Below are 17,061 nucleotides of genomic sequence, written 5' to 3'. Positions count from 1 at the left end.
CGCATGGGCCCGATATTGCGCCAGAATCCGGGGAAATGAAGAGCTTCAATAAGGTACTCTTCACTAACAGCCAAGACAACTCGTATCCACCCCAGCCCCGTGTTGGCTTGGCCCGTCAGCATATTCACCTATTCCGGGGGGGCAGCCTCTTCCTTCCGTAATTTAACTGGTGGAGGGGACCCTGGTGAACAAAGGAAGTTCCAATAAGGCCGCTCAATTAAGTGAATCAGCCACCCAATCCCTGGCACCACGACCTGAATGGGAGCGGAGTGGAGTAGGATGCCTGAATCTCCGTATCAAAGTCGGGTGGTGGTGGTGGGCCAGGCAGTGCAGGGAAGTGCATGGTGTGTGCATCCTGCAAGTGAATGAACAACTGGACAAGAATACAGCAGTAAATTCAGGAATGTATGCTCTCTTCAGCTGCAGAGTTTTCTTATTTGTTCCTCATTTCCATTCTGGTGGGGCCGCTAATACTTCGTATATAAACAGGCCTGTTCTTCTCTCTACCGTTCACACTCCCTCTGCTTGTCTATCGTTCACGCTCGCACACTCTCTTTCAGAATCGAACTGTTCAGATCTCTAATATTGCATGCGCATACTTGAATCACAATGGTTCGCCTTTCTATTCTCGCACTCGCTACTTCTCTGGCCATGGCCTTGGCCTTGCCTCAGGATTTCTGCACGACTGTCTGTCGTCCCCAGAAGCCCGATTGCCCTGAAGGCCAGGTACGTTGTGTTCCTCTTCCATACTGTCTCTTTCTGTTTCATTATACTAATCAGGTATGCAGGTTGCCAGTGGCAATGAGGTACGTTCCAAGATGAAACCATCACAAACAGCACGAGTAACAAGTGTTTCAGAATTGCTGGGGATGCTGCAAGCCCATCGTGGCCAAAGCCGATGTCTGCACCACCGAATGTCGTCCCCAGAAGCCTGAATGTCCTGAAGGCGAGGTATGTTTTTATGTTCTTCATGTCCTTCTCGTCTATACAACCCCCCTGCTGACGATCACCTACTACAGGAACCCACCGGTAATGAGGTATGAACATGCTAACCTGACACTAAAGCCCAAACAAGCAGCTCTATTAACATCATCCGTTTCAGAACTGCTGGGGCTGCTGCCAGCCAATCCAGAATGCCCGCGTCCCCGCCGACGAGACAAACGTCTGCATCGACGTTTGCCGCCCCGAAAAACCCGAATGTCCTACTGGAGAAGCACCCACCGGCAGCGAAAGCTGCTGGGGGTGCTGCGAGCCTGTTGTTGAGGACAAGCACATCTGCACCCTAGAGTGCAAGCTTGAGAAGCCTGAGTGTCCTGTTGGAGAGGCCCCTACTGGCGGCGAGGCATGTTAACACACAACACCCCTTGACCCTATTCTTTCTTCTTTCTTTGTTTTGTTTCCTAACAATAAGCAGGGCTGCTGGGGCTGCTGCCAACCTATCGAGGAGGAGCAGAGCGCCAATGACAATGACAATGGCAAAAGGGCTTGCCTAGGTGTCTGTCAGACTGAGAAGCCTGAATGTCCCGCTGGCGAAGCTCCCACTGGCAAGGAGGGCTGCTGGGGATGCTGCGAGCCTGTTGTTGAGGACAGCCACATCTGCACCCTAGAGTGCAAGCTTGAGAAGCCTGAGTGTCCCGCTGGAGAGGCTCCTACTGGGGTCGAGGTATGTTAACAGTCTTCACTATATTCCTTTCCTTCACGAGAATGCAAAAGGCGGGGGCTAATCACTGTGATATTTAGGGCTGCTGGGGCTGCTGCCAACCCATCGAGGAGCAGAACGACATTGGCGAAAACAAGCCATGCCTTGCTGTTTGCAGGCCTGAAAAGCCGGAGTGTCCCGCGGGAGAGGCGCCCACTGGTAAGGAGGGATGCTGGGGATGCTGCCAGCCTACGGCGTGAACTCAGGTCTGGGTGAGATGGTGAATAGATGAAGGTGATGGAGATGCTTGCGATTAAAATTACTTTCCATACCTCTTGAAGTGCGGATAGGCATGTTTCGGAAATTCAGTGTTGTTTACTTTTCGCATATCGCAATTCATACTGTATCTGCTGGTAGATAATGGTATTGATATTCATTGATATTAGCATCCGATTAGAGAAATTGCGGTAATTAGGTACTAGTGAGGGTATGTCAGCAAAGTAAATGACGGGCAATCCTCTGATATAAGGCGACGGTGTCAATTGCTCCTCTCAGGATCCCAGGTGAATTCAGGTCTAGCCATGAACTCCTGGCCTAGAGCAAGGACGCGACTGTTCTCCTCGCCCAGCCACTGCGGCTCCAACGCCTTGTGTTCATCCTCAATCTCGTACCCCTCGCCGCCCGAGACATAGATCATTTTCCCGGAAAAGGGCAGCTTTGCGCCGGTGTGCGTAGCCCCATTGGTACCTCTGTTGGCTGTGGCGCAGATAACAATCTGGCGCGCGACGTCTTCGGACTCGTTGAGAGGGAAGCCGTTCTCGATCCATCCTTTCTGCATTCCAACAATCATCCGTGTTCCTGCAACTTGTTAGCCGTCGACGACCTCATTCCTAGATACTGGATAGACATACTGGTCACCCATGGACAGACAACATTAACACGGATGCCCTCCTTCTGAGCCTGCAAATGCAGCCCGCGCATAATTCCCACAACACCGTGCTTGCTCGTCGTATAGGGAACGAGGTCCTGGGTCTCCTTGAACCCAATAATACTGCTCATGAGCACAAGATCTCCACCATCCTTGTTCTGACGCAGATAATGCATTCCAATGCGGGCCGTAAACAGCGATCCGATCGTGTTGACGTTGATTTCCAGCATCGTCGGCTCCTCGTTGATATCGGAATCCGGGTCGAAGATGGACTTTGGGTTCGCCACACCTGCGATGGCTGCCACGATGTCGATGCGACCGTACAGGGAGTGAGCAGTGCGGAAGAGGTTTAGTTGCGATGCGTAGGAGGTTGTGTCGCAGGGGACGAAGTGGATGTTTTCCTTGCCGAGAGAGGAGATGACTTCCTGCGCGGAATCGTGTGCAATGTCACCGAAGACAACCTTCGCACCATTCTCTAGCAGAAACAGATGTTAGTTGTGTTTCGTCTGGGAGAGTCGTAGCGGCAACTTACGGTGAAAGAAAGTCACGGCCGAGCGACCGATTCCCGTCGCGCCTCCGGTGAGGACGACGACCTTGTCGCTCAGCGACGAAAGGAGAGCCGGATCGAGGACGAGATGGGCCATTGTTGTTGTTGAAGAGAAGGAGAAGAGTCAAGAGATCGATCGCCTCGAAAGAAGAGGGCCGAGAGCGAGAGGGGAAAGGCCCGAGGGAGAGGGGCAGTTAAATTAACAACGGCGTGGGCGCAGAGACGGTGAAGAGCGTTCGGCGATGGCAATCAGCCAAGGCGTTAGTGAAATGAAGCATCGAGCAATCCGTCCATCGCAGTGCAGTCTCGATTCGCTGTCCGCTGTCGTGTTTCGCTCTTTTCCAGCCGGTACTCTGTCCAGCCCTGCATGTCATACGGGAAAACCCCTGTTCATGAGCTTAACCCTCCTGCGAACCGTCAACCGTCGCCAACAGGTGGAGGAGCCATTAGATTAATAAACACAGGGCATTAACTGTCTCTGACCCGCGTCTCCAACTGATGCGTGAACCTGATCCACCGTTTGATTCTCGCGGCCTCGCCAGTCGCCAGTCGTCAGTTCTGCCAGTGTTCCACCACGCGTTGCGCCAGAGACCGGGGTCCACACACGCTGCATTGTGCCGCGTTGCCGGTGCGGTAGCGAACGGGTGTTTCCATCGCTTCAGTCAATCAAAGCGAGTTATTTCGGAGCGAAGACGTGAAAAGAGATCAAGGGTCTCATGAATGAGACTGAGATGATTGAGACGTGAAGTTGCGGTCTGGCAGAAACCAGTGACCTGACACCAAATAACCAAACAAACGCGCAATATCTTCATATGCGATGAGAGCTCATATTCATCGGGCGAGGCTATCTCAGCAACCTTGGTATTGACCACAGATAAGTTAACTAGTTAATTTCAACTGCTTAGCAATCTCCTGGCGAATCTCGGCGACCGTTGGAATTGATCTTACTCTCTCGGCGAGACTCGGCGATTATACCCCACCCAGCTATCCGCTTAGGCCGTGACAGGGCAGCTGTAATTGGTCTGGGCTGTTCTCGGTACGATAGAGCGAGTATTCTATAGTGGCCTACCGCCGGATGATCGAGCTGCTTACAAAACGCAGCCCCAACATTCACTAATCCCACAGTTCAAGCTCACTTGTGATAAGACGGAGTTAATCGTAGCCGGATCCGAGTGGACGCTTTACGGTGTTTAGAGTGGAGATTCGTTGTTGCGACTTTCGGTGCGCAATCTATATATCTGAGGATGCGGTATAAATACGGCCACAACCCTACTCTTTTCACTGTACATCAGCAATCAAACCAATTGGACCTTTAACTTCTAAGAACCCTTTCATTTATCCCTCAACAATGGCCCAACCCATCAGCGTCTACATGCACGGCCGCAGCCCCAACCCATGGAAAGTCATCATGATCCTCGAGGAGCTCAGCCTGCCCTACACTGTGAAAAATGTCGAATTCAACGAAATCAAGGCTGAGCCCTTCATCAGTGTCAACCCCAACGGTCGACTACCTGCCATCGAAGACCCAAACACCGGCATCACACTGTGGGAGTCCGGGGCTATCGTCGAATACCTGGTTGAGACCTACGACAAGGACCACAAGATCAGCTTCACGCCTGGAACTACCGACTACTTCCTCGCGAAGCAGTATCTGCACTTCCAGATGAGCGGACAGGGACCGTACTTTGGGCAGGCAGTTTGGTTCCTCAAGTTCCATCCCGAGACTGTTGTGTCTGCCCAGGAGCGGTATATCAATGAGATTAAGCGCGTGACTGGTGTCTTGGAAGGCATCCTAAAGGGCAAGGAGTTCCTTGTCGGTGGGAAGTTCAGTTATGCGGATGTGTCGTTCTTGCCTTGGTATAGTCTTGTTGAGTCGCCTTTGTTAGGGGACAAGGTCGATCTTGCAAAGGATTTTCCTGGTGTCAAGGCCTGGTTGGACAGGATCCAGGCTAGCGATGGCGTTGCAAAGGCGTTGAGGTACCAGGAGGAGCTTGCTGCTGCGGAGGAACAGAACTGACTGGTGACATATGTCTAATAGCTTGGTATGCCAGTTTGTAGTTGATAACTTTATATATATGGATCGTACTTTATATTCTCTGACATGATTAAAACAAAATGCCGACTTCGTACCTTCTCAGATAATCAAGACTACAGTCGTGCCTTCCTTGTCTGACTTGTTTATCGTGGTTTCCCTCCCAGATTTCGCTATACAAGGAAAGAGCCACCGGCAAGTCAGGTGTTATACCTAAGGTATCTCGTCTTCTGAACGGGAAAAGAACGTTTGCTGGATTCTTCCGACTGTCATTGACGTGTTTAACATACATTGTCCCAACTCCGAGTACATCCTCCAATAACAAATATCATATACTTCCATGCCTGGAATACTTTTGTCCGTCAAGTCTACTTGTTTGTCAGTTTACTTTAGCGACCTCTGAACAGTAGGCCTTTAGGAAACCTGATTGATGAATGCCCCTTCCTTGTTGCATCTAGAAGATTAAGAAGTTCGTCAGTGTGTGCAATGTTTACAGGATGAGAGCTTACTGACCATCTTCGCTTTCCCAGAACCCTAAGAAGGCTTTGGCAGCAGATGCCGCGGTTGCAGCTGCGTATGCCTGCCATTGCCTGCTTCTGTGGCCATCGGCATAACCATCAACACCTTTAATAACGACAGTCGGGAGCCTCTCCCACACCCCTGACCCTTCCATTTCGAAGCCTGCCACATCTTCCTTGTATATGATTTCATCGCGCTGCTTGGCAGACCTTACGACGGCGTCTAGAGATGCAATCGATCCAATATGAAGAGATGGCTTTGGTGCAGCTGTAACATCTCGCCGACGGACAACCGGCCCCCCGAAGCAGCCAAGTTTGTCACAGTCCTTCATTCTAGCATCGTTGCACATACCATCGAGGGAATTGGTTTCTGAGCAGCTGCAATGCGCAGAGTAATCCCGAGCACGGTGATTATGAGGATAGGACGCTTCGAAGAGAACGTCAGGGACGCGTGGATGGCTGTATCTTGCCTGATTTCGCTGAAGGGTCTCGAGATACCGCGAGGCATCACACTCGAGCTCGCGGCGCGGCTGAGAGCACCTAAACGCATGCAGGAACGCTCTTATTTCTGGATTAGGTCTGCCCAAGATATCCTTGACACCTGTCTTCCGCTCGAAGCCCCAGCTGTGCTGTCTCCCAAAGTCGTATTCAACCAAGGCGTCACTGATTAAAACATCACCAAGGTACAAGTTCTTACCGCTTATCGAGGGAGCACCGCTGCAGGCTCCTACGACCAGAGCTAGTTTGATCTGCCGGTAGCTGATCCGTAGACTTGTGGCCACGGCTGCTGCGATCCGTTTGCCGGGGCCTGGCATGCGGCAGAGAACTACATTGTGTTTTCCGATTCTTCCATTGACATACGTGTTCGCATCTCCGGGAACCTTACCGTACGGCTTTCCTAGGCGCCCGTAGGTTTCGTCGAAGAGGGCCACGACGGCGTCGGCTTCGACTGGAAGGGCGCAGATAATGGCGATTGTGAAGTCGTTTCGGGTACGCGGGGCCATCCTGATAATAAGATAGGGTATATCAATGAGAAATGTCTATGAGCTGGTGAGATTTCTTTGATGAGAGACTCCAAAGGTCGAACAGCCTGCGCATTTATATTGACGAGCACAACGCTGCTAGCAACCATGACGCTGATTTAGCCGCCCAGACGAGAGAACGTGCCGGCCAACAGTCGCATCTCACTGGGGGTTAATAATAGCATCGACCTCAAGTTGATCTCTTATTTGCTCCTGCAGTTGTGGTTTGTTATCATCTTCCCAGCGCTTAACGCCTGCCAATCCTGATACCAGGGAAGGCCTTTTAACCGCCGAACTTGGCCAGGACGGTTTCATCTTAAAATAGACAGCGCTCATATTAGTTGTCGAATTGGCTTTTGCGCTGGAAGCTCTGTATTCATATCCACTGACTTGAACGTCTATCAATCCACGAAAAGTACACGCCTCCTGCCCCTTTTTTGATCATCCAACTGCCGCCATTTGGTGATCGGCCACCATGTAAATAATTGACAGTCTATTGTAGATCATCCAGCAATCATCTACTTAGTTTGTATTGTATTGGCTTCTTTTTCCGGCCTACCTGAGAAGACCCTAGGTCGCTGCGCTGATCAGGCGGGTGCACGTTGGGCAACGGGCTGTTTATAAATTATAACCATGACACGAGGTAGTCATACAGTGAGTATAGATGAAGTGGCACTGTATACTCGATAATCCCAATCGACAAAGAAAGAAAATGATCCATTAAATTAAAAGCGGCAATCCAGCCATATACAAAGAAACCCTAAAATCCAGCACGATTCCCAAAGTCCGCCCGATGGGTATATATAGAGCATAAGGGTATAAATATATATATAGACAGAAATAACATAAGGAAAAAAAAATATACATACATTCCAGGCTACCAATTTTTGCCTCGAATGCCAATTGCGGAAGCCAAAGCCAATGCTAATGCCCATCCCTCCGCACCTCATACATAGTCGTAACCTGAATCCCGCCGTTCTTCCTGCCGCTCTCCTCGTCCGAGAAACTGCTATTGTCGCCTCGTCCTGCCTGCGCCGAACTGTTGTTATGAGCATCGCGCAACATCCCGAACTCGTCGCTGTCGCGCCCGGCGGTCTTGGATGCCGTCGACTCCAGCTGTGTGTGCTTTCCTGAGCGGCCCATCGCAGACAGGTTGAAGCTGGCGCCGGTGCTTTTGCCGTAGGCGCCGCGGCCGGAGGAGGGGTCTTTGGAGGAGGAGCGGATCCAGATGGAGGTGCTGAAGAGGGGTTTGATGCAGGGGGCGTTGACGGCGATGATGGCGACGAACTGGGTTGGTGGTTTTCCTGTTAGTTTTGGACTTATTCGAGATATCAAGTGGTAGAGGGAGAGGGAGAGGGGAGGGAGGTACCGTTTCGCGAATAGCCCAGACTGTACTGTTGTTGATACTGTTGATGTCTTTGAGGGAGAGGATGCAGCGGAGGAGGGTGGCGGCCATGACGAAGACACCGCCGCAGAGGAGGACGCCGATGATGAGCTTGCTGTGGATGGTCAGTAAGGGCAGGGACTGTTGGTATTTTTAGAGACGTACCGGCGCAGTTGTAGACGGACTTTCGCGAGGAGAGGAATTGGAATGCAGAGCAGGATACCGTCGGTGCTGCAGGATTAGTAGGTTGCAGTGGAGTGGATACGATGGAGTACGTACACAACATTTGTAGCAGCGATCACAATGTAGTTGACGAAATCCGCAGAGCAGTTGACTGTACAGTGTAAGCGATGTCCGGTGTGTAGGCAAAGGGGGGACGTACGGCCTGGATCAGGATAGACCTGGAAATGTCTCTCGATCGGGCGACAGTGCAGGAAGATAGTGAAGATGACTGCAACATAAGTGCAGGCGCAAAGAACGGCGTTGAACTTGACGAGCTTCTGCTGCGTGAGACCGAGTCTGTCGCAATGTCAGTAATACAATGGGAGGTTGAAGTGGGAAGCATGCCGTACGTGAGACGGTTGTAGAAGAACAACATGCAGGCCTTGAGCGACCAGATCAAAGTGACATAGCAAGTCCATCCGGCCATCAGGCACTTCGACCCATAGACGAGTCTGGCCTCCTCTGTCGGGCTTAAAGCCGCTCGCTGTTCGTCTGTCAGGCCGATATTGGTGCCATACTGACCGATGAGCTCCAACATGGTCAGCTCAGCCTGAGGGAGTTAGTTCTCTAGGTTTTCTCATGCAATCCCAGTAGCCATTGCATACCGTCCAGAATATCAGGGCAACGACGGAAAAGTAGTCATCGCCCTGCCAGTTCTTGATTCCAACGACCTTGATACGGGCGAATATGCGAAACAGGATGACAACAACACCGATGCCATACTCGATCCAGGCCTCCTTCTGGAAGGGCGTCGTGGTCATGGTGTCAGCGGCAGCAGTTCTTCAAGTATTCGAGAACAGAGACAGCGACATGGAGGCGTCGAGTGATTGGGTCCCAGCAGGATGGGACAGGGTTCTGCATTAATATTGCCCCAACTTGGCTGCAGAAATTGACGGGACCAAGCCACAAAGCCATTCAGGGAGAACCATCGTTGCACAGAATACGAGATTGCAAAGTCAAAAGTACGACCGTTGGTAGTCTGACAGACCCAATTGCTGATCCACTGCTGCTTGAGTGCGTGATAGTGGCCAGCAGGAGAATTTCGCTGTTTCAGGAGCGATTGACGGCGTTTCCCGCCTGCGACGCCAGAAGGATTATTATTATTAGTCTTCGTATGATTAGGTACTGCCCGACTGGGCATTTCGAAGCAGATTCTACGGCCTTGTCGAGCAAACAAGGTTTGTAGCGGATCTCGCAGTGGGCCCTGGAGCAGCCGTTGGTGCAGAGAATCACAGATGGACCAACGACCCATCCATTGCCGCGTCTTAGTCTGCTGGGGGTCCGAGCAGACTGGCCAGATGGTCCCAGATGGTCCACGATGGGCCCCTGTGCGCGGCCAGCATTCGCTGTCGACAGACGATCCGCAGCAGCAATAAGTCGGCCCGTCTGGGGCTGACAGCAAGTTGGCAGCAAAGCCCACACGAAACACGCCAGGGAAACTGTTCCACTATCCGCAGCTCACAAGACAGCAGGGCGGTGTTGGGGCCAGAGTCCACCAAGCAGGGCGATGCAATGGCAACGGGCTTTTCGCCTCTTCGATGCTTCTTAGTCTTGTCGAGACCGCAGCCCCCGGTGGCTCCTCGGGAACTTGCGATTAGCGAATGGAAGCCCCCTAAGCCTTCTGGCCCCTGCGAGATCCACGACCCCCTGTCGCTTCCTGCAGGGCCTAAATCCTGCGGCACTGGACGGTCGCCCAGGACGATTGACAAATTGCGCCCGTCCGGGGTTAAACCGAGCGACGGTGTTCATCGTGAAGGATTGAAGATTCATATCGAGATGGTAGCGCCATCGCCACCAGATGGATGTATAGCAGCGACTGCCCATAAATCACATCACCAGCCGGTCCGGGGGCATCTGCCTCCATCTGTCAGATTGTCACCAACGGAGACCCGCTGGCTGCCGGGGCCGTGGCGCGACCGTCCAAGCCAAATAACATTAACAGCAGCGCCCTGGCAGGACGGTCTCCCGCAACTCTTTCCCAGCAGGGAAAAAAGCGGAACTGCTCCACTGCTGCCTTGGTCTTGGTCTTGGTCTCGGACTCCGGAGATAGTCCGCGCTGCTGGCTCCACCGTTCTAGCGCTGGCAGTTGGGACGAGCTGCATGGATTCGTGAAGGATTGCTCGACAGACAGTCTCCTGCGAAGATGCATGGTTTTGGATTTCAGACTCAGAGCAGGCGGAAATGGACGGGCTGGAGGAGACTGATAGACAGATAGGGTGATATACCCCGTAGCCCTAACAAGTTACCCCGCAAGGGCGGAATATACAGCAAAGATTCCGCCCTCTGGCTCGACTCAAACTCACGCGCCAGAAGGATCAACGCCGCATTTCCAAGCGGGGAAGCGGCCTAGTGAAACAGTAAACTGTGAGCTAAAGCAGAACAGCCAGACTAACGGTGAGCAGGCCATTTGTTTCCGCACTTTCCCCTTGAGGCCGCAGCGTTTAAAGGGCCCCAGGATGCCCGCCCATCGCCCCTTTTCGACACCGGTTGCCGCCTCGTATTGGAGTTCCGTGAACGTTTTGACTTTTTGAGAAAGTTCTGTGAAGGCTCTCACTGCAAATCATTGACAACATGGGCTCGCTCGCTGATCCCGACACCACCTACGACTACATCGTCTGCGGGTAGGCTTCTTGGTGCCGCCACTTGTGATATCTGTCTAACGCTAGTAGAGGAGGAACTTCAGGATGCGTCGTTGCCGGCCGTCTGGCTGAGAACAAGAACGTCAGCGTGCTGCTCCTGGAGGCCGGGCAGCACAACCGCGATCTCGAGAATGTGCACATGGCTGGGGGCTGGTCCCAGAACTTCGACTCGGAGACGGACTGGAACCTGATCACAAAGCCCATGGACGGCGTCGACAACCGCCAGGTCAAGCTCAGTCGAGGCCGGTTCCTCGGGGGCTGCAGTGGCTGCAACGGCACGCTGTGTATCCGGGGGAGCAAACAGGACTACGATGACTGGCAGCTGGAGGGCTGGAGCGGCGACGAGTTCTTTGAGGCCATGAAGAAGGTAGATACCTGCAGATACCTGTTCTTTTTCTGAACTTTCTTGAAATACTGACGGTGACGCCCGCTAGAGCGAGACATTCCACACCAAGCCCTGGTTCAAGGAGGACAAGTCTGCCCACGGCTACTCCGGGCCCCTGCACACAGAACCGCACGACCTTGCCCCCATTGCAGACCGTATCATCGACTCCTTCGTTGACCAGGGCCTTCCCCTGCACCACGACATGTTCTCAACCGGCGACGTCCCCCACGGCTGTGGCCATGTCCCTCGCACCGTCTACAAGGGTGTCCGCACCACCTCCGCCGACTTCATCACGAAGGAGTACGACCGCTCCAACATCGCCATCAAAACTGACGTGACCGTGGACCACGTCGTCCTGGAGCCTACAGCTGATGGCCAGCGTGCGACGGGCGTGGTGACCCGCTCATCAGACGGAACAAGCAAGACCTTCCATGCTCGACGAGAGACCATCATCTCCAGCGGTGCCTACTGCAGTCCGGCCATCCTGCTGCGCTCTGGAATCGGTGCCCGCGACGAGCTCGCCAAGTTCGACATCAACTGCCAGGTCGAACTCCCTGGCGTCGGCAAGAACCTCATGGACCACCTGGTATGTCTGCTGCCCTCGTCTGAACTTCCTGTCTAACATCCCAGATCGTCTTTATGTTCTACGAAGCCAGCCAGGCCGGTCTCACCAACTGCGACAAGGTCTACCACGGCGACAGCTTCGCCAAAACCTACCAGGAGTACAAGGAGCACAAGTCCGGCTTCCTCTCCACGTTCCCCTTTGGCTGCTTCGCCTTTGCCCGCATTGACCACCGTCTCAAGGACGAGCCCATGTGGCGCGATGCCCCCCGCGAGCCTGGCCGCGACCCCATGGGCCTGACCCCCAAGCAGCCCAACATCGAGTTCTTTACCACAGAGACCTACGGTGGCCCCAAGCAGTACGACCAGTTCCCCGTGAACAACCAGCACGCCTTCTCCATCATCTCCGAGCTGTTCGCTCCGAAGTCGCGCGGGACCGTGACTCTCGAGTCGAAGGATCCATCCCGTAACCCTGTTATCGACTGCAACTATCTCAACGACCCCATGGACCTCCTTGTCCTCACAGAGGCCTGCCAGTACGCAAACGAGATTGTGATGCAGGGTGCCGGAACAAAGGAGATCGTCAAGGGCTCCTGGCCTCCGGAGTCGGGCCATCACGCCTTCAAGACCCGCGACGAGTGGATTCCTTATGTCAAGCACCACGCTACAACATGTATGTTCATCCCCGCTTCCCTGGTTTAGCAGTAACCCAAGCTAACTCTCGATGTAGGCTACCACGGCGCCGGAACCTGTGCTATGGGCAAGGCCGACGACCCCAAGGCTGTCCTCGACAACAAGCTGCGTGTCCGCGGAGTCGCTGGTCTGCGCGTTGCTGATACCAGTGTCATGCCGACTCTGCACGGTGGACACACCCAGATGCCAGCCTACGGCATCGGAGAACGATGCGCGGACTTTATCAAGGAGACGTGGGGTCCCGATAGTAGGTCAGGCGTCTACTATACTGATGAACTTGGCTAACTGTTGTATGTTCTAGGCGTTACCGCGGCCCTTAAGGACCTTTCTGTTGGTTCTTCGTAAAGCTGAACGTTGATAGACGTTACTTCTTTGCATTTTACATAGCATTTTACGTATATATCCTTTAGCGATTCGAAACGTTTCCCTTCTTGACTTTTGAAGCTGCCCGTGTCAAACCAGTGAATAATCTAGTTTTGCTAAATTATACCCAGTTTACTGCTTATCAGGCTCCAACTTGCCAAGCTGCCAGTAGATCCACCCATTCGGGACATATTCCATAACAGGGCCGTCGGCAATCCAAGGACTCCATGACTCAGGAGACACGATACCCACCACCCTTCCTAGTGCTTATCAATATATAGTGCCCTCTACGGTGTAGACTTATATGTATAGAGTCATGAACTATGCATCGCACATTCAATCACAAATAATCAACAGACCCACCCTCGGCCACCGTTGGACCCGCTGCTCAACGGTCAGATAGTTACTAGGCAGCCGTTCACGCGTACTACCTGTAAACGGTCACCGCATATCTAAACTGGAGCTGACACTATCACGCCAGAGGTACGCCGTAGTGGCCCCTAGTGACTTGGATTTGGCGGATCAACGCGTCGTCACCGGACGAGCGGATGGTGTTGCTGCGGTGAACTTGTCGACTATATTCCGCCCTGCCGATAGGGGGCATTAGGCAACCTTAAACTTGGTACGGGCGGGCTACTATGCTGTTTTGGCCTTTTTCTTCATTGCTTAAATCTGATAGAGGCGGCTTTTGAAGAGCTTCGCATCGCGTATAACCTCGTTTTTTAAGCGCTCGGGATAAGGCTGTTGTGCCAACAGGAAGATCCAGTTCTTGAATAATTTTATAGTGTGGCATGCGTCGGTTCCGTTCCGATGAAGATATAAATTCAATAATTTTATCAATATCGTTTTCAGATAGTTTAGGTCTTTGTCCACGGGCCTTTTTAGGAGTAGCTTGCTGGGATTGGCATGTGTATTGGACCTGTCGAAGGGTCATTTGTAGCTGAGAGGCAATCTGTTGGTATGTAAGCCCAGCATCTCGTAGAGCTAGAACTCGGATTCGATCATCGCGTTGAAGGCGTGTAGAATTCTGCCTCGATTCAGGCACTCCGGAAGGCTCAGGCGCGGTAGACATCATATAAACAATAGAGGTATTGCAACACCAGAGGTCTTCAAGATGTTGCGATCGAGGAGGTTTTCCTAGCTTCATTCTAGAACTAACTAGGAAGGCGGTGCTTGAAGAATATTGGCCGCTCTGAAGGATTCGGACCCACTGTGCTAACAAAATCACCGGGGGCAACCGGAGTATATCATGTGGTATTATTCCATGTTCATATTCATATTCATATTCTTATCCATATCCATACTATATACTCCGTCGTTACTTCCTTTATATCCAGGTATCTATTCAAATCAAAAATCGTCACAGGCAAGTGTTCCACCAGGGAAAATATGGGTCGTTAGAAAATAATCGGCGCTGGCAAGAACATTGGTGTATCCTCTCTAATAGCCTCTCTCTGAATCAAGTCGCCGAAACTAGGCGACCACTCTACTCGGGGCGTAAGAATATCCAGCCCCCATAGCTCCGATACGTACTTCAGGATAGAGGTGTGGGTGTATTCTCCACTCTGGGTCTTCGGGCTGTGCTGGACAGCGCCCTTCTGCACCCACGGGGAGATCAAAATGGTGGGGACGCGGATTCCGAGCCGGTCGAAGTGGAATGTCGTCGGGCGCCCGTCTTTCGCGACTTCTGTATAAGGAATTTCATCGCCAGGGGGAACGTTTTCCGGAGGCGGGACGTGATCCGCGAACCCGCCGTGCTCGTCGAAGGTCAGGATGAAGAGCGTTTCGTTCCACTGCGGGGAAGACCGCAAGGCTTCGTAGATGCCCTTTATCCAATCCTCGCCGAGATCTGTTGCAGAGGGCGGGTGGAAGGACTGGTACGAACAGCATTCTGGGTTTATCCATGTGAACTGCGGTAGAGTGCCGGCTTTGGCGTCCTTGTAGAACTCCTCGATTGGCCTGACGGACCTGCGCCCGTGGCCGGACTTCTTAGTCCAGTCGTAGAAGAGCGCGTCTGGCGCGAAGCCAGTGGTGTTGGAGTAGTTGATCCAGGAAATGTTAGCTGCAGAGAGCTGTTCGAAGACGGATACTTGGGGGAGGGCGGAAACGTCGAATCCTGGGTCGTTGGTGCCGTGGCCGTGGGAGGTTCCGGAGGTGAGATAGGCGCGGTTGGGGTTTGTCGGACCGGGTACAGCGGCGAACCATTTGTCGAAGAGCAGGTAATTCTCGGCTAGAGCATTAAAAATGGGGACATGCTTTGGAGTGTAATAGTTGATGACTTCTCCGGCGCGCTTGAGGTCGCCGTCTATGCCGTACGAGCGGATCTGTTCGCTGACGAACCCCTGCATTGTGGGGCGATGGATAGAGAGGTCTGGATGGTCAGTGCCGTACACTTGATGGTTCCCACCAGCGATGCTGTGGTCTGGATCATCCGAGGCGATGTTTTTGGCGAGAGGTTTGGCGCAGACCAGTTCCGAGTCCGGGTCGGAGACGTTGGCGGGATTGCAGAACTTGTGCTTCACGAGCCCGTCGATTTCAGAGCTGTATGTGAGCCCGCCTGCAATTGTGTCGAACGCCAGGTTCTCCTGCACCAAAACCACGACATTCTTGATCGGAGAGTCTCTGTCAGGCTGGTTTGGTTTCCCCGGCTTCGAGGCGATTAATCGGTGAGACGCGAAGAGGTAGACAAACGCTGCGAGCAGGGCAGCACAGGTCGCGAAGATGACAGAGAAAATGGTAATACGGATCCGCGAGGTCCGCTTCTTGGGCTGCTGCGGCACGCATTCTTCATCTCGGCTGAGGCGTGGACTGCGGTCGTCGTCGTCGCGGTCGCCGTCGAGAAGCGGCTGCTCCGAGTCTGCGGGGGATGCGGGGCGGCCGGCTTGGGAGTCTCCCCGCAGCCAGGTCATCTCGCCTGTCTATCGCTTTTCGTCTGCACAGAGGATGTCCAAGGGCATGTGTATCGGCAGCAAAGTACTGCCTGTCGCGAACTTGCTCCGGTCAGCTTTCGAGGGGAGTGCAGGGTTGATGAAGAATGAGGGAGCTGGGAGTCGATCTGCGCGCTCCTTGTCGGGTGCACAATCATGTGGTGGAACATAACCGTGCATAACCGGAACATGCCGGGTCTGGGGATGCTGATTGGTCACAATGTACTTGTGCACAGGGCCGCACCAGCCAATGACATGTCCCACGTGAGCTCACTCCTCTCTGCGAAAGGAGCTTGGCACCCCCCCCTCACACTCACTCACTCATCCCTCTCCATCGAGTCGCTGTGTCCATTCGTCCCTCGAGGGTGCTTGGAGCGATCCGGCTGGTTCTTTAAGTCGCCTGCTCCTGTCATGTGAACGTGCAGTGGCTCTCGACCCAACAGGGCTGAGAACAGACCACCGCAAGGCGAACCTTACCTCCTGATGAAGATCACCAGGTTAAAGTCCGCTGGGAGGAATGCTAAGAAGCTGGCTATTAGTTAACTAACTAACTTGGGTTATCAGTGCTGTGTCACCAAATCCGATAAACGCAAGCCTGTGGACGGTCGCTGCTCGAGGCAGCCGAAAGCGGAAACCGATCATCGTCTCCCAATTGACCAGATGCTGGGACATGGCTTCTCGACTCATCCCCAGGGAACGTCAAACCAATGACCGAGCCCGGATTATATCTGCGGATCATGAATGACGCTGCGTAACACGGACGAGCCGGTATAGATCCGGATTCCACCGGGAGCAGAAGTCAAATCTACGAAAATAATTCTAGACCACCAATTGTGTCACAGTCGTCGAGTGTCGGCCCTAGAGCACAGAGGACAGCGTCTACGGGAATATCGCCACAATATCCGAACAAAAGCGCGAGACATTCGTCTATCCGACCAGTTTATGAGTTGACCATTAGAATAGAGAATATGGCAACTAAGCTCTATAACCATAGACCCACGCGAACCAGGGACCAGAAGCCAGATTCTAGAATCCAGATAATAGGTCTCCCAGAGCACTGTCGACCAGCCTAGACCGACTGGTCGCACGACTGTGAAGCCACAAACCACTTCTTGCCAGGCACATGATATCATTCACTGCTGGTATATATCCAGCCATCGCCACAATACCCAGTAGCCTTCATCATCACGACTGACTTAGC

General features: G+C 53.1%; 9 protein-coding genes across 9 annotated transcripts; 3 read left to right on the top strand and 6 right to left on the bottom strand.

Moving 5' to 3' along the window:
• The first annotated feature begins 366 nt into the window (after positions 1-366).
• Positions 367-2,252, top strand: ASPSYDRAFT_466900 (uncharacterized protein). The gene is made up of 7 exons (XM_040847287.1): positions 367-726; positions 789-806; positions 859-951; positions 1,020-1,037; positions 1,103-1,342; positions 1,415-1,663; positions 1,741-2,252. The coding sequence occupies exons 1-7, from the start codon at positions 610-612 to the stop codon at positions 1,897-1,899; spliced, it is 894 nt and encodes a 297-aa protein (XP_040698314.1). The 5' UTR covers positions 367-609; the 3' UTR covers positions 1,900-2,252.
• ASPSYDRAFT_159940 (uncharacterized protein) lies at positions 2,178-3,211 on the bottom strand (the record flags this gene model as incomplete). The annotated part of the gene is made up of 3 exons (XM_040842867.1): positions 2,178-2,497; positions 2,551-3,042; positions 3,100-3,211. The coding sequence occupies 3 exons, from the start codon at positions 3,209-3,211 to the stop codon at positions 2,178-2,180; spliced, it is 924 nt and encodes a 307-aa protein (XP_040698313.1).
• Positions 3,212-4,462: 1,251 nt separating this feature from the next.
• ASPSYDRAFT_159695 (glutathione S-transferase family protein) lies at positions 4,463-5,131 on the top strand (the record flags this gene model as incomplete). The annotated part of the gene is made up of 1 exon (XM_040842849.1): positions 4,463-5,131. The coding sequence occupies one exon, from the start codon at positions 4,463-4,465 to the stop codon at positions 5,129-5,131; it is 669 nt and encodes a 222-aa protein (XP_040698312.1).
• Positions 5,132-5,333: 202 nt separating this feature from the next.
• On the bottom strand, positions 5,334-6,994 carry ASPSYDRAFT_466973 (5'-methylthioadenosine/S-adenosylhomocysteine nucleosidase family protein). The gene is made up of 2 exons (XM_040847289.1): positions 5,660-6,994; positions 5,334-5,600 (listed from the first exon to the last, which is right to left on the bottom strand). Exons 1-2 carry the CDS (start codon positions 6,666-6,668, stop codon positions 5,536-5,538), a joined length of 1,074 nt encoding a protein of 357 aa, XP_040698311.1. The 5' UTR covers positions 6,669-6,994; the 3' UTR covers positions 5,334-5,535.
• A 281-nt stretch (positions 6,995-7,275) lies between these two features.
• On the bottom strand, positions 7,276-9,500 carry ASPSYDRAFT_49623 (uncharacterized protein). The gene is made up of 7 exons (XM_040847874.1): positions 8,898-9,500; positions 8,643-8,842; positions 8,453-8,589; positions 8,350-8,404; positions 8,236-8,301; positions 8,056-8,185; positions 7,276-7,973 (listed from the first exon to the last, which is right to left on the bottom strand). Exons 1-7 carry the CDS (start codon positions 9,051-9,053, stop codon positions 7,611-7,613), a joined length of 1,107 nt encoding a protein of 368 aa, XP_040698310.1. The 5' UTR covers positions 9,054-9,500; the 3' UTR covers positions 7,276-7,610.
• ASPSYDRAFT_466889 (uncharacterized protein) lies at positions 8,754-9,690 on the bottom strand. Its single transcript, XM_040847286.1, has one exon. It carries the CDS (start codon positions 9,542-9,544, stop codon positions 9,050-9,052), a length of 495 nt encoding a protein of 164 aa, XP_040698309.1. The 5' UTR covers positions 9,545-9,690; the 3' UTR covers positions 8,754-9,049.
• Positions 9,691-10,863: 1,173 nt separating this feature from the next.
• Positions 10,864-12,855, top strand: ASPSYDRAFT_159993 (GMC family oxidoreductase; the record flags this gene model as incomplete). Its single annotated transcript, XM_040842873.1, has 5 exons — positions 10,864-10,913; positions 10,962-11,298; positions 11,366-11,902; positions 11,947-12,550; positions 12,608-12,855. 5 exons carry the CDS (start codon positions 10,864-10,866, stop codon positions 12,853-12,855), a joined length of 1,776 nt encoding a protein of 591 aa, XP_040698308.1.
• Positions 12,856-13,546: 691 nt separating this feature from the next.
• On the bottom strand, positions 13,547-14,005 carry ASPSYDRAFT_160091 (uncharacterized protein; the record flags this gene model as incomplete). The annotated part of the gene is made up of 1 exon (XM_040842880.1): positions 13,547-14,005. The coding sequence occupies one exon, from the start codon at positions 14,003-14,005 to the stop codon at positions 13,547-13,549; it is 459 nt and encodes a 152-aa protein (XP_040698307.1).
• A 183-nt stretch (positions 14,006-14,188) lies between these two features.
• ASPSYDRAFT_49621 (putative phosphatidylglycerol specific phospholipase) lies at positions 14,189-16,168 on the bottom strand. Its single transcript, XM_040847873.1, has one exon. The coding sequence runs from the start codon at positions 15,840-15,842 to the stop codon at positions 14,331-14,333; it is 1,512 nt and encodes a 503-aa protein (XP_040698306.1). The 5' UTR covers positions 15,843-16,168; the 3' UTR covers positions 14,189-14,330.
• Positions 16,169-17,061: the final 893 nt, after the last annotated feature.

Source organism: Aspergillus sydowii (assembly GCF_001890705.1).
Source record: "Aspergillus sydowii CBS 593.65 unplaced genomic scaffold ASPSYscaffold_13, whole genome shotgun sequence".
Taxonomy (NCBI): Eukaryota; Fungi; Ascomycota; class Eurotiomycetes; order Eurotiales; family Aspergillaceae; genus Aspergillus; species Aspergillus sydowii.
Note: the sequence above shows the minus strand (reverse complement) of the source record. Positions and strands in the feature narration are given on the sequence as shown.